This window comes from Syzygium oleosum, unplaced genomic scaffold (assembly GCF_021117445.2).
Source record: "Syzygium oleosum isolate NSW1041296 unplaced genomic scaffold, Sole_v2.1 Sole_v2.14, whole genome shotgun sequence".
Lineage (NCBI taxonomy): Eukaryota > Viridiplantae > Streptophyta > Magnoliopsida > Myrtales > Myrtaceae > Syzygium > Syzygium oleosum.
This window is the reverse complement of record NW_026607498.1, coordinates 725,177-738,787: the sequence shown is the minus strand read 5'-3', so window position 1 is coordinate 738,787 and position 13,611 is coordinate 725,177. Positions and strand designations below refer to the sequence as shown.

The window sequence follows — 13,611 nt, the reverse complement described above, 5'->3', positions numbered from 1 at the left end:
AAGAATTGGCATTAATTAGCTGTTATTTTTTTAATCCAAATTTATTGTTTAAAAATAAAATAACGAAAAGTTGTGCCCTTTTGAAATAGTATGCCTAATCACAAAAGAGTCACTTTATTAATTGTACGTTTTCGGTTCAATGCATACAGTGCCTTTATTCTCCCTATTTGGTATTCTCGTTTTGGGATTTTATTGTATGTTGGAGGATTCTTGCCAGTAAAGAATGGTAAAAGGTCTGAAAAGCTGATTTAACATATTTAGTATTTAAAATAAATTATCACCCATTAAAACTTGGGTTTGAGTGGGATTTGTTCGTCAAAGAGAGGAACTACAATCAGAATCATGCCTTGCCTTTTTCGTTTCTTGTTTTTTTTTTAAAATCTTTTTTCCATTCCTTTTTTTCCCTTTTACATGGTTTATCCTTTGCATAGCCATCCAAAAAGCAAAACATTGACTTGGAAGAAAAAAGGAAAAAAGAAGAAGAAAAACACCAGCTGTACTTTTTTTTTATGAATTAATAACAATTTACTATACCATTTAGAAAATTATTGAGATAATGATTATAGCATATAGTCACTTATTGAAAAATCGCCATTTTTTAGACATTTCATCTGTGCATTTCAGATGACTCTCTTTAGAGTTTCGCGTTAATGACCTATCGGGCCACGAAATTGAAGAATGATAGAGTAAGAGAAAACATTTTTCTCTAAATTTTTTTGGAAGTACAACCCACGAAAGAAAGAGATTTTTGTTAATGTCGACACGATTGGATTGATATTCATATTCGAGCACATTAAGGAAATTAAAAAGGGGATTAGAAAGGCAACAAATTTTTTTGCACCATCAATTAATGATTTCCGAAAAAGAAAAATAGGAACATTATGATCAAGAAGAAAACAATGACAACATTTATTATGTATTGTATTGAATTGTATTTACACAAAAATGAGAAACCATCCCTCTCGATGGTTTTTTCCCCATTATTTCCAACTAAAAAGATATCAAAAGAATCTCCCTATCAAAAAACACGGGGGGAGTATTTCATTCCCGATCCATATTCTTTCCTTTTTCCCCTTTTCGCCCCTATTTTCTCTCCTTTTTACATTTCCAGCCCAGGGCCCTTCCGACCGTTACGACGACGACAAGGACAGATGCGGGTGCGCGCACGCCGCGACAGATACAGGTGCACGCTCCACGGTTCCGCCGCCGCATCTCCGCCGTCCGCTCCCTCCCTCCCGGGATCGTTGCTGCTCCCGCAGCAGGAGGACTCCGCGTCGTCGACCCCGCCGCCGCCGCCGCCGCCGCGGGCGAGGAGGTGCTGGAGGGTGGAACGGAGGGAGTCGGCTTCGGCCTCGTTGTCCTGGGCGAGGCCCCGCCAGATGCGGTTCTCCGACAACAGGGAATTCACTTGCTCCTGGAGAAGCCGATTCAATTTCCCCATCTTCGCGATCTCTTCATCCTTTTCCTTGATTTTTCTCGCCAAATCCTGCGTCTGTAAAGAAGTCAAGAACAAAATTGTCATGGTTTTGCTTTTGGAAATCCCAGAACAAGCCATAAACCCTAATCAGTCCATCGAAGGCTTGTCGAAACAACATAAACTGACGACGACGACAAAAAAAATTGGTAAAATTTAAAAAAGGAAAGGAGGAAAGAAGGGTCGTTACATACATGTTGGGAAATCAAAGGGTCGATCTCCGATTCGTGCCCCAGAGACGGCGACGCCTTGGTCATCTTCCGAGGATCGCGATTCGCCGAGAAGCGATCGCCGCTCAAGTGGTCGTCGCCGATGGCGTCTCTGGACCGCTTGCGGTGGTGGTTCCCGGGGACAGAGGCGGCGGCGTCGTTAAAGTCGCGGGTCAGTGATTTCGCCGCGCAAAGCTCGGGGATGATGCGGTATTTCCGGAGGCGGCGGCGCGACGGCCGCGAGATCTGGTCGGGCGGCGTGGTCTCCGGCAGAGGGATGAAATCCTCCGCCGCCAGGCTAGGGTAGAAACAGGTCGCCATGAGAGGAGAGTCGTTTGCAGAGAGAGAGAGTTTCAGACGAAGAAGAGAGAGAGAGAGGCGAGTGGTGTGCGCGTGAGGGAGTTTGGCCCTTTTATCTTGGAGCGTTCCCGACCGTTGCGACGACGCGGGGGGGGAGGCGGTGACCGCCGGGCCGTACGCCTGGCAGTCGGGGTAGCTCGGCACGCACGCCGCGCACGGCGGCAGCACAGGTGGCTGGGCGCCGTGAAACTTAAACGTTTTTTTTTTTTTAAACTTTTTAATCAACATTATTTTTTTATTAATTCTTTTTGGCACATTCCCCCACTGATTACCAAAAAAAAAAAATTAAAGTGTATCATTATTATTGTACAAGTACTTGTCAAGTACATCCTCGTTCATTGTGAATAAGATTTATTTTTTATTTCTCGAATTCTTTTCGTCTGCAGAACTGACCAACATTTTATAAAACAGTCGACGTGTTTTGATTTGAATAATGATGATAAAGGGACATGTTCCGATGAATGTGGGCTCTTGCATAATTTTCAATCAATTTTTAAATATTCGGTGGGTCGGAGATTATTTTTCAGAGAAAAACATATAAATGTGTGTACACAAATACTATTTCACAAATTTACAGAGTTAGCGCGATAATTCAAATTTCACTCACAGTATCATCTCAATTAGCCAAGGTGATTGCCGTAACCATGATTTATATATTTATTTTTTACAAGTGCGGTTTGTTTATCCTTTCGTAATAAATGTTTCAATTATGCAAATATATGGTTTATAAAATCAATCAAGTCTCGCAAGATTTAGGAGAAAGTCCTCCTCAATGAGTGTCTACCACCTCGTCTTAGAAATATTTTCTTTATAGGGTTAATATCACGAAAAATTACAAACTGGTATACCTTGACAAATTTACCAAAAACTAATTTTTGACCACCAAAAACCCCAAATCGGTACACCTGTGACAAATTTACCCTCTATTAGTTTCCGTTAAATTTTACTGTCAAATTGCTGAATTGAATGATACGTGACAGTTGATGGGTATACCAGTTTAGGGTTTTACCCCACCATTTGTAACAAATTTACTAATTTGTGATTTTTTGAGGTATTAATCCAATTTAACGGAGGGTAAATTCGTTACAAGTATACTAGTTATGGTCATTATCATCATCATGCTTCCTTCAATGTAATACTGAATAATAATCTATCCTTACTCCGTATGTCAAATACATAATGATCGAAATTGGTAAAGTTCAAAGCTTGCCATTCTTACTATGTAAATGGCCACGAAACGTCCTTATCGCCATCATTATCATCATATTAGCTAAAACCAAGACGTGATGGTAAGTAAAAAAGGCATAATTTTGTATTCAATCCATTCACACGAACATGGAAAGCGACCCAGAACGGAATCACGTCGCTATCTGACCCCACCCCACGCCTGACAAAATTGATTAAGAATCAAAATTGACTTAATTGCACTTAGTCTTTGCACGATGGCGCAAACCCTAATCAACGCATTAATCCAACTTGCTTATCTCCCACCACAAGATCTCCATCTCCAGCTAATTCTAATTAACAATGCCACCTTTGAATACGAACAAAATCGAGATAAGTATGAATGTCCACTTTAAATGGTGGCAATGTGATGACAACTAAACATGGAATATCTTACTTGGATAAGAGTACTAGGAAAAACAACTAATCGATTATTATATTTCGATGCAAATAGAGAGAGAGTACAGCTTCTTGTCGAGACAAAAAAAAAATTGTCCATATCGCACGATTCGTTTAGGGTTTTGTGCAAAAACACTTGCCGTGTTTTATTTTTTTAATTGAGGATAGTATTATAGATTTAATACTTTATTTATGCTCTGGCGAGAGATTAGGTTATGAGAATTACTAAAAATATTGAGAGAGAGATAGCCTCTTAGTTATATTAGGGGAATTAAGATTGTTCTAACTCGTGAGTAGTGCATTGGTTTATTTGTTAAGATAAGTTTTTATTTTGATAATTTTTTTAATCTAGATATCTCCATTAGGGTCAATATGCGTACTTAAAAGAGTAAATTACTTGACACATTTCAAGATCTGACAAAATCAAAGCCACATTTTTAGTGTTCTAAAAATTAGCGCGTGCTAACCAAACCGAAAAAATCGAACCGATATACGACCGAATCGATCCGAACCGAAAATTTAATGCATTTCGATTTGATTTCGGTTTCGGATCGGATTATGGAAAATTAGTCGTATCTTTTACGATTTGGATTATTTCAGTTCGGTTCGGTTACTCGAACCGAAAGCCAACTTAAATTAAAATCTCTCTTCTTTCTCACCCCTCTCAAACCCTAACTGGCACTGAACCAATAACCCTCGCTCTCTTCTCCAGCGGCTCCTTGGTCCCTCCTGCTAGTCACGTCTCGGCCGATTTCGCCGGAACCCGTCGGAAGCCTAGTTCCATTTACTTTCTTGTCAAAGAAACAGGGCAAGAAGAAGGAAGAAAGGAGCCGCTCGATTCCTGAGGAAAGACCAGAAATAGAAAAAAGCAAGGAGAGGTTTCGGCGTCTAGGCCGGCCATGAGCTCCCAGGAGTTGATGATCTCGGGGCGGGTCGGATCAGACCATAGAGGCCTGGATTCGGATCGGAAGGACTTGGGGTTCGAGAGAAGGGAGGGGAAGAAGGATCGAGGGTGAACCGCGGCAGAGGAGTCGGCGGCGTCGTCGTGGTGGCGGCGGCGGCGGCGGCAGCGGAGGGCAGGGGTGGGTCGAGGGTGAGGAGGCCGTAGGTGGTGGAGGTGAGGGAGACGATGTGGTGGCCGAGGGCGGAGGTGGTCCCAGGGAGAGAACTTGTCGTCGTCGTCGTCGTGACTTCGCCGGTTGGAGGAGACGCAACCTATGGTCCCTTGGTAATTACCGTCAGAGCTCCAGAGCTGCTAATTTTATCAGCTTTCCTTCCCCTTCTTCTTGAAAAAAAAAAAAAGATGTAATTAAAGCCGGTTATAGCGGGACGGTGCTTTAATTATTTAATTTGGTTAATTAAGACATTGTTCAACCACCGTGAATAACCAGTCCGGGAAATCGGACGACAAAGTCGTGATTAAAAGAGTAAATTACTTGACACATTTTAAGATTTGACAAAATCAAAGCCACATTTTTAGTGTTCTAAAACTACTATAAGAATTCTTTACGAAAATATCTCTGGATTAAAATTCGACAGAATAGATCTTTTACTTCTTGCTCGCGCCATTACTCTCTAGCTTTACTTCTTCTTCTAGCGTTCGCGCTTCTGCAGTTGAACTCATAGTATGGTGTTTAACGACGCAGCTTCTGTGTAAACCGTGCGATCTTCTCTTTCTCTTCTTCTTTGTTCTCGGCTTTGGACACTCCGTTTGCCTCGCATCCTCGCTTTCCGGCGCTCGGTCCCCTTTTTCTATCGCTCAATGATCTTTTTGATTGGTGGTCGTTTTCGGTCAATGATGAATGAGCACATATGCAAACTTCGTTTTATCTTGTGAATTGGCATAATTATAATAGGTTTAAGACTTTTGATTGATTTTATAACCATATGTTTGCATAATTGAAACATTCATTACAAAAAAAGATAAATAAATTGCACCTATAAAAAATAAATATATAAATTGTGGTTCCGGCTATCACATTGACTAATCGAGATGATAGCATGAGTGAAATTTAAATTATCGCGCTAACTTCGTATTCTAATGAAGAATGCGCTTTGCTGTAAATTTGTGAGATACTATTTGTGTACAAATGTTTTTATGTTTTCTCTGAAAAACAATCTCCGACCCACCGAATATTTAAAAGTTGATTGAAAATTATGTAAGAGCCCACATACATCGGAACATGCCCCTTTATCATCATTATTCAAATCAAAACACATCGAGTCTTTTATAAAATGTTGGTCAATTCTGCAGACGAAAAGAATTCGAGAAATAAAAAATAAATCTTATTCACGACCCCATTTAACTTTTTTGTATTGAACGAGGATGTACTTGACAAGTACATGAATAATAATAGTGGTAGTACACTTTAATTTTAACCAGTGGGGAACGTGCCAAAAAAGAATTAATAAAAAAAATAATGTCGATCAAAAAGTTAAAAAAAGAAACATTTAATTTTCACGGCGCGCAGCCACCTGTGCCGCCGCCGCCGTGCCCGGCGTGCGTGCCGAGCAACCCCGACTGCCCGGCGGTCACCGCCTCCCTGCCCGCGTCGTCGCAACGGTCGGAAACGCTCCAAGATAAAAAGGGCCAAACTCCCTCACGCGCACGCCACACGCCTTTCTCTGTCTTCTTCTTCGTCTGAAACTCTCTCTCTGTGCAAACGACTCTCCTCTCATGGCGACCTGTTTCTACCCTAGCTTGGCGGCGGAGGATTTCATCCATCTGCCGGAGACCACGCCGCCAGACCAGATCTCGCGGCCGTCGCGCCGCCGCCACCGGAAATACCGCATCATCCCCGAGTTCTGGGGCGGCGAAATCATTGACCCGCGATTTCAACGTCGCCTCCGTCTCTGTCCCCGGGAGACACCGCCGCAAGCGGTCCAGAGACGCGATCGGCGACGATCACTCGAGCGGCGATCTCTTCTCGGTGAATCATGTTCCTCCCAAGATGAGCAAGGCGTCGCCGTCTCTGGGGCACCAGGATGCGTTCGAGATCCAAGGGCACGAATCGGAGATCGACCGTTTGATTTCCCAACATGTATGTGATCACCCTTTTTTCCTCCTTTCCTTTTTGCAAATTTTACCTTTTCTTGTCGTCGTCGTCGTCGTCAGTTTATGTTGTTTCGACAAGTCTTTGATGGACTGATTAGGGTTTATTACTGGTTCTGGGAAACAAAACCCAGAAAAGATTAACAATGTCGTATTCTGACAACTTTGTTCTTGACTTCTTTACGGACGCAGGGTTTGGCGAGAAAAATCAAGGAAAAGGACGAAGAGATCGCGAAGATGGGGAAATTGAATAGGCTTCTCCAAGAGCAAGTGAATTCCCTGTTGTCGGAGAACCGCATCTGGCGGGGCCTCGCCCAGGACAACGAGGCCGAAGCCGACTCCCTCCGTTCCACCCTCCAGCACCTCCTCGCCCGCGGCGGCGGCGGCGGCGGGGTCGACGACGCGGAGTCCTCCTGCTGGGGGAGCAACAACGATCCCGGGAGGGAGGGAGCGGACGGCGGAGATGCGGCGGCGGAACCGTGGAGCGTGCACCTGTATCTGTCGCGGTGCGCGCGCACCCGCATCTGTCCTTGTCGTCGTCGTCGTAACGGTCGGGAGGGCCCTGGGCTGGAAATGTAAATAGGAGAGAAAATAGGGGCGAAAATGGGAAAAACGAAAGAATATGGGGCAGGAATGAAATAGTCCCCCCCTTTTTTTGATAGGGAGTTTCTTCGATATCTTTTTGTTGGGAATAATGGGAAAAAAAACCATCGAGAGGGATGGTTTTCTCATTTTTGTGTATATACAATACAATACATAATAAAATGTTCTCTTTGTTTTTTTCTTGATCATAATGTCCCTATTTTTCTTTTTTGGAACTCATTATTTGATGATGCAAAATAATTTGTTTCCTTTTTAATCTCCTTTTTAATTTCCTATACGAACATTATTCCGACAAATCGTCGATCTAAATTTCAAATCTTTTTCCTTTGTGGGTTAGTCTTTAAAAAATTTCGAGAAAAATATTTTAAATTTCGGGGCATTTTGCAAGTATGGGCACTTTTTGCATTGTGGGCTTCCGCATACATCTTCATTCAAATCAATCCGTTCTGTCAAATTTTAATGCAAAGAAATTCTCATAAAGAATTCATATAATAGTTTTTGACTACAAATGCAGCTTTGGTTTTGCCAAGTTTTAAAAACTTGTCGAAGTAATTTAACTCTTCTGAGCACACATTTGACCCTAAATGGAAATATTTAGATTAAAAAAATTATCTATATAGAAACTTTTCTTAACAATTAAACCAATGCACACTACTCACAAGTTAAAACAATCTTAATTCCCTTAAACTAACTAAGAGGCGCTCTCTCTCTCTCTCTCCCTCTCCCTCTCTTTTCTCAATTTACTTAGTAATTCTCGACCGTAACCTAATTTCTACCCAGAATATAAATAAAGATAGATCTATAATACATTCCTTAATTAAAAAAACAAAACACAACTTCTTGTGCCGACTTCCCGGGCCGGTTATCCACGGTGGTGGAACAACCACAATCATATCAAACTTAAAATCAGAAATAGGAGCTTCACAACATGCTATGCGGACTTCACATGATAAGTGCTCTGTCTGAATGAGACTGTCATTGAGTTAAGCAATGTTTTAATTAACCAAATTTGATAATTAAACCACCGTCTCACCATGGTCGGCTTTATTACATGCTTTTGTTACGCCGAATTTACACCACGTTCGTGTTAATATGTAGTGCACATGTCACTGACAAGAACCCACAAAACTTTTGCAGTAACTAGTACAATTTGTTTAGTTCATTATTTATTTGATTGCTATCAGAGAAAGGTACAAATTAATGCTCGGAGCAGTTGGGTCAGGCTATATGCAACTGCCGGAGTTTTGTTGGGTTTTTGCAGAACCAAATCTAAACAATAATTACAATAAAGTACATCTGCTATCTCAGCTGTGATTAAGGAATTTTTAATAATTTTCAACTCTAAATCGATAATTTCGTTATGATAATAATGAGTTTTTTTGGGAGGGGTCCATTATTGCCAATGTGTCGATGGATCATGTTGACCAATTGGCAAAGTGTTTGTAGGACATGGTGGGTCAATATAGCCATTATGTATTTATGTTTGACATGCATGTGCTGTGTTTTTTTTGGAATAAATGCAGAGAAACGAAATAATTAAAATATTATAATATATATATCTTGAAAGCACGTGCATAATGTACTAGTTGTAAAAAATATAATGAGAAATTTTTCTCAAAATAATACAATATAAGCACGACGATGATGACGCGATATGGAAATTGCTTGAGCAAATATATTTGTCCCGATACTCTTATCTAAGTACGATGAACTCATTTTTTTTTGTTCGTTTTACTCTAACTTCCCTCTCTCTTTCAGACTAATTTGCCTTTTTGCCGAGTGTAAGAGTCGAATCCCACGTCCGAATCTAAACATCTCCACCCTATTCAATTTCCTTAACATTGAGCCACGTGCCCATTGGGGATATCCGAAGTTTAGTCGTCGATTGTCATCTCATTGCCACCATTCTGTTTTTTTTTTTTGGTCAGACATTGCCACCATTCAAATGGTAGATTCATGTTCATCTTTTGATTTGTTCGTACTCAAAGGTGGCCATTGTGATTAGAATTAGATGGGGTCTGCGAGGGGATTGAAAATGTCGTGGGAGATTAGCAATTTGTTGGAATAATGTTTGATTAATGCATTGATTAGGGTTTGGGTCATCGTGCAAAGACCAAGTGCAATGAAGTCAATTTCGGTTCTCAATTACTTTGTTGTACGTGGGGTCAAAGAACGAACATGATTATGCTGTAAGTGGCTTCCCATATTTGTGTGAAATTGCTTCCGAAAAGTGAAATTATTTTATCCTGACAATTATTTTAAAGTGCATTGGAATTGCACGAATCTTTTCTTTTTGTTTCTTTTCGTTTGAAAATACATTGAAAATGTTCGCCATTTAATAATTATTTGAAAATGCACTCTCTTTATCCCCTTTGTGTAGTACAAAGTTTAATCATCGTGCTTCGTGAAAGTTTAAAGAATATGTCTATGACATGTCCTTTGGACTAGAAAATGACCAACCTTATGATGAAGAAATCGAAGTAATTGAAATTCTTCCCGGTGTTGAAATGATAATAGATAAATTTGAGAAATATTAGATGCATATGCATTATTAATTATAGTTTTCTCATTATTAATTAATTGATGAGCATGCTGATAATTATGACTATGACTAATTTATACAATATGTTCTTTTGTCCTGGCTAAAAATGTGCATCGAATTGCTAGGATAAATAAAGATTAAAGCCGATGTGCATCCAATCCAAGTCCAATTACAATTAACATCTGAAAAAAAAGCTGGAATCAGAATAATAATCTATTATACTAAATCGTATAGTTATTATCATGGTCTCCACGCCGTGTGCCAGGCACTAATTCATGGATCTTGATCTTATTTTTTTGGAAATTACCCTGTCGCCGCCAAGAAGAGAAAAAAATGGATTATTAACTATAGAAGAAAAATACAGAAATGAAACAAGTCACTAATTCTTCTTTAGATAATATAAGATATCCAAACTTTTCAACTCACTTAATTTTTGTACATGCACGCAAATTGCCCCATCCATGTGGATCGATTGCGTATAATAATGCTTCCTTCCACTAACGAAACTATGGGAAGCGACTCCCAAAGTTACTCTATGGTGGGAGGCGCTTTGATTTGAATGTGAAATTTGTTGGATCAAAGAAAAACAACTAACTACTTAGGTTCCGTTTGTTTCGCAAAAAATGTGATATTTCTAGAAATTTTTTTTCAGGAAATCATTTTTTAGGAAAATAATCATATTTTCCAGTATTTGGTTGAGACATAAAAATGAAAAGGAAAATATTTTCCATTGTTTGAAAAGGAAAATATTTTTTTTCTTAAAAAAACAGATTCTATTGCATTGAGAGCTCATCCCCATGCATAGAAGTGTACATACATAAATGAAGGATTAATTATTTTATTTTATTTTTTCGCAAACATTTTTTCGTCAAAGCAGCTCGACACCCACAGTCTATGCACCTGATCGCTTTTGCGTTGAACAAGATTCGAACAACCACCACCACCACCACCATCTGCAAGCACTCAACCCTAATTTCACTCACCCTTGCCAACCACCACCACCACCGTGATAATGGCCAGATCTTCCCTTGCGGTGGTGCCTCACCAACCTGACCCCTCGTCCCTTCCCCTTGTCGTCACCCTCGAGTAGTCCTCCCTCACTAGCGTTGCCTCAGTCGAGCACGTCCCCCTCAGCCGCTCCGCCTTCTCCGACCGCACCACTTATACTTTGCCTCTGCTGTCCTCGCCTTCCTCTCTCGCGCAAACCCAGCGCCGCCTCCGCCCCTACCAACTCGTCCTTTGCCTCGGCTCCGCCGACTGCATCGTCGACTCTGCCCTCGTTGCCTAGCTGGGGCTTCGCCTTATCTAGGTGGACACCTCTCGAGCTGAGGAGATCGCTGGAGAGAAGCACGAGGCGACAAGGAGGAGTAGCTGGCAGAGAGTGATGAGCGAGAAGACATAGAGGAGGAAGGAGGAGGCATGCAACGAGAGGAATGGAGCTAGGGTTTTGTCTTAGAAAGTGGGGAAAATGATATCCGTTTTTTAGAAAGCGGAAGTCATTTTCCCATAGTTCGAAGGACTTTTTTCAGTTGACGGAAATTGTTTTCCTTTATTTATTCATTTTCTTTGGGTCAAATAGCAGAAAATTCGGAAAATATTTTCTCTGTGAAACAAACGGAGTTTCAGTCAATCTCTTAGAGGTAAAGTAAGCTATCGTGTTATTGAAAGAAAACCAAACGAGAGATAGTTTTTACCAGTTTTATGTTCTTCAATAACGTAAAGAGACACCACGTTACACGTCTCTATGTGTTTTTATGATATATGAAGCTGAGTAAAAACTACATAATCACTATGTCTTAGAAGAAATTTGATTTAACTAAGAAGATCGATCCCCATACGAAACGATAGCTGGGCCAAACAAAGATCGCATAATCATTTAAAATTGGTTGCTCGTAATAAAATTCAAGAATCACCGAACATTGATTTTGCGGTGCCTTGAATGCTGTCCCATTCAATTTCCTTCTCGAAGAACCCGACAATAAGAAAAAAGATTAAAAAGGAAAAATGATAGGGCCACAGTAAGGTTTCCCCTATATCATGCCCTAATTATCCGATTAAACTAACGAAGAATCAAAATGATGGGTCTTGAATTAGTATTCGATGGGCGTCGTGCATGTACCATTGTTATCACAATAGTTGTGTTACTTTGTAAGTTCAACATTCAATCGCTTCAATCGATAAATGCTCTATCTTTTCTATATTGAGTTAAAGTAAAGCAAAGTTAGCCACCCTTACAGTCTCTTTCACTTTGATCGTTTCCTAACACCCACTTTTTTATATATTAAAGAAGGCGAAAGATGTAAAAACTAAAAATAATAATTATTTTTTCATTTTTCACCGTATCAATCAGTCTCATCCACTGGGTAACATGCTCGCACAAGAATGCATTGAATAAATGAACTTTGGGGCTTATCTCGCGAGACTAGATTGCTATTAATTGATTTACATTTGAATTTAGCGAGAATAAAACCATAATCTAATTGAAATATTTATTGCGAAAATATAAATTGCACCCGTGGACAATGTACTAATAATTGCGGTTTCGGTGATATTCTCGACTCATCGAGACGATGGCGTGTTAAATTATTGCGCTAACTCCATAGTTGTGTTACTTCATGTGCCACTTAATAACATGTTTCAAATTTGTAAAATGTTAGGTGATTCTGTTGGTGAAATGAATTCAAAGAATAAAAAATAAATCTACTTCGTGACCGCTTTTCTTATATCAGTGGTGTAAAATTGATGGGTTGTTGCCCAAAGTGTGAAAGTGGATGATTTGATTGATTTCCATTCACAAATAAAATTTGCCAATTGTGATTTAAGTGGGGGTTATGACGGTGGGTTCTTTGTGCTAGTCTCCCCGAGGAATAGTCGAGGTGCGCGCAAATTTGTAGCCGACACCTCGGTTACAAAAAAAAAAAATTGTAAAAAATAAAAATAATAATAATTATTTTTTCATTTTTCACCATATCAATCAGTCTCAGCCACTGGGTAACATGTTACGCACAAGAATGCATTGAATAAATAAACTTTGGGGCTTATCTCGCGAGACTAGATTGATATTAATTGATTTACATTTGAATTTAGCGAGAATAAAACCATAATCTAATTGAAATATTTATTGCGAAAATATAAATTGCACCCGTGGACAATGTACTAATAATTGCGGTTTCGGTGATATTCTCGACTCATCGAGACGATGGCGTGTTAAATTATTGCGCTAACTCCATAGTTGTGTTACTTCATGTGCCACTTAATAACATGTTTCAAATTTGTAAAATGTTAGGTGATTCTGTTGGTGAAATGAATTCAAAGAATCAAAAATAAATCTACTTCGTGACCGCTTTTCTTATATCAGTGGTGTAAAATTGATGGGTTGTTGCCCAAAAGTGTGAAAGTGGATGATTTGATTGATTTCCATTCACAAATAAAATTTTCTATTTCTGTTTTTGGGGGAAAAAAAAAGTACGATATTAAAAAATTAGGTTGAATATAGAAAAAGGTGTCTTGTCTGGTTTCTACTTTCTAGGACAAGGTGATGGACACTCGTCGACGACTTTGTCCTAAATCTCGGAAGATTGCACTTTTTCTAACATTTGAACCCAAGACACACTATGAACCATCAAGGACATGAAAATGAGATAAAGAATGATGTTTTTCCAATTATCTCAACCCACATGGTGTGCCAACTCTCCATATACAAAGCATGAAAATGACACCCAATTTGAGTTCACACCTCCACATCCTC

General features: G+C 39.9%; 2 protein-coding genes across 3 annotated transcripts; one reads left to right on the top strand and one right to left on the bottom strand.

Moving 5' to 3' along the window:
- Positions 1 to 885: 885 nt before the first annotated feature.
- On the bottom strand, positions 886 to 2,203 carry LOC130139963 (E3 ubiquitin-protein ligase BOI-like). Of its 2 annotated transcripts, none has more exons than XM_056318014.1 (2): positions 1,669 to 2,203; positions 886 to 1,492 (listed from the first exon to the last, which is right to left on the bottom strand). In XM_056318014.1, the coding sequence occupies exons 1-2, from the start codon at positions 2,002 to 2,004 to the stop codon at positions 1,100 to 1,102; spliced, it is 729 nt and encodes a 242-aa protein (XP_056173989.1). In that variant the 5' UTR covers positions 2,005 to 2,203; the 3' UTR covers positions 886 to 1,099. The 2 variants fall into 2 exon arrangements, with proteins under 2 accessions (XP_056173989.1, XP_056173990.1); XM_056318015.1 differs by having other exon boundaries at positions 886 to 1,486.
- A 4,100-nt stretch (positions 2,204 to 6,303) lies between these two features.
- LOC130139965 (BOI-related E3 ubiquitin-protein ligase 1-like) lies at positions 6,304 to 7,376 on the top strand. The gene is made up of 2 exons (XM_056318023.1): positions 6,304 to 6,707; positions 6,911 to 7,376. The coding sequence occupies exons 1-2, from the start codon at positions 6,618 to 6,620 to the stop codon at positions 7,295 to 7,297; spliced, it is 477 nt and encodes a 158-aa protein (XP_056173998.1). The 5' UTR covers positions 6,304 to 6,617; the 3' UTR covers positions 7,298 to 7,376.
- Positions 7,377 to 13,611: the final 6,235 nt, after the last annotated feature.

Bases quoted from the DNA above. Each gene is read 5' to 3' on its own strand.
- LOC130139963 (XM_056318014.1), bottom strand. From the start codon at position 2,004: ATGGCGACCTGTTTCTACCCTAGCCTGGCGGCGGAGGATTTCATCCCT. The intron at 1,493-1,668 runs GTATGTAACGAC...ACTTCTTTACAG, and splicing joins ACCCTTTGATTTCCCAACAT to ACGCAGGATTTGGCGAGAAA.
- LOC130139965 (XM_056318023.1), top strand. From the start codon at position 6,618: ATGAGCAAGGCGTCGCCGTCTCTGGGGCACCAGGATGCGTTCGAGATC. The intron at 6,708-6,910 runs GTATGTGATCAC...TTACGGACGCAG, and splicing joins ACCGTTTGATTTCCCAACAT to GGTTTGGCGAGAAAAATCAA.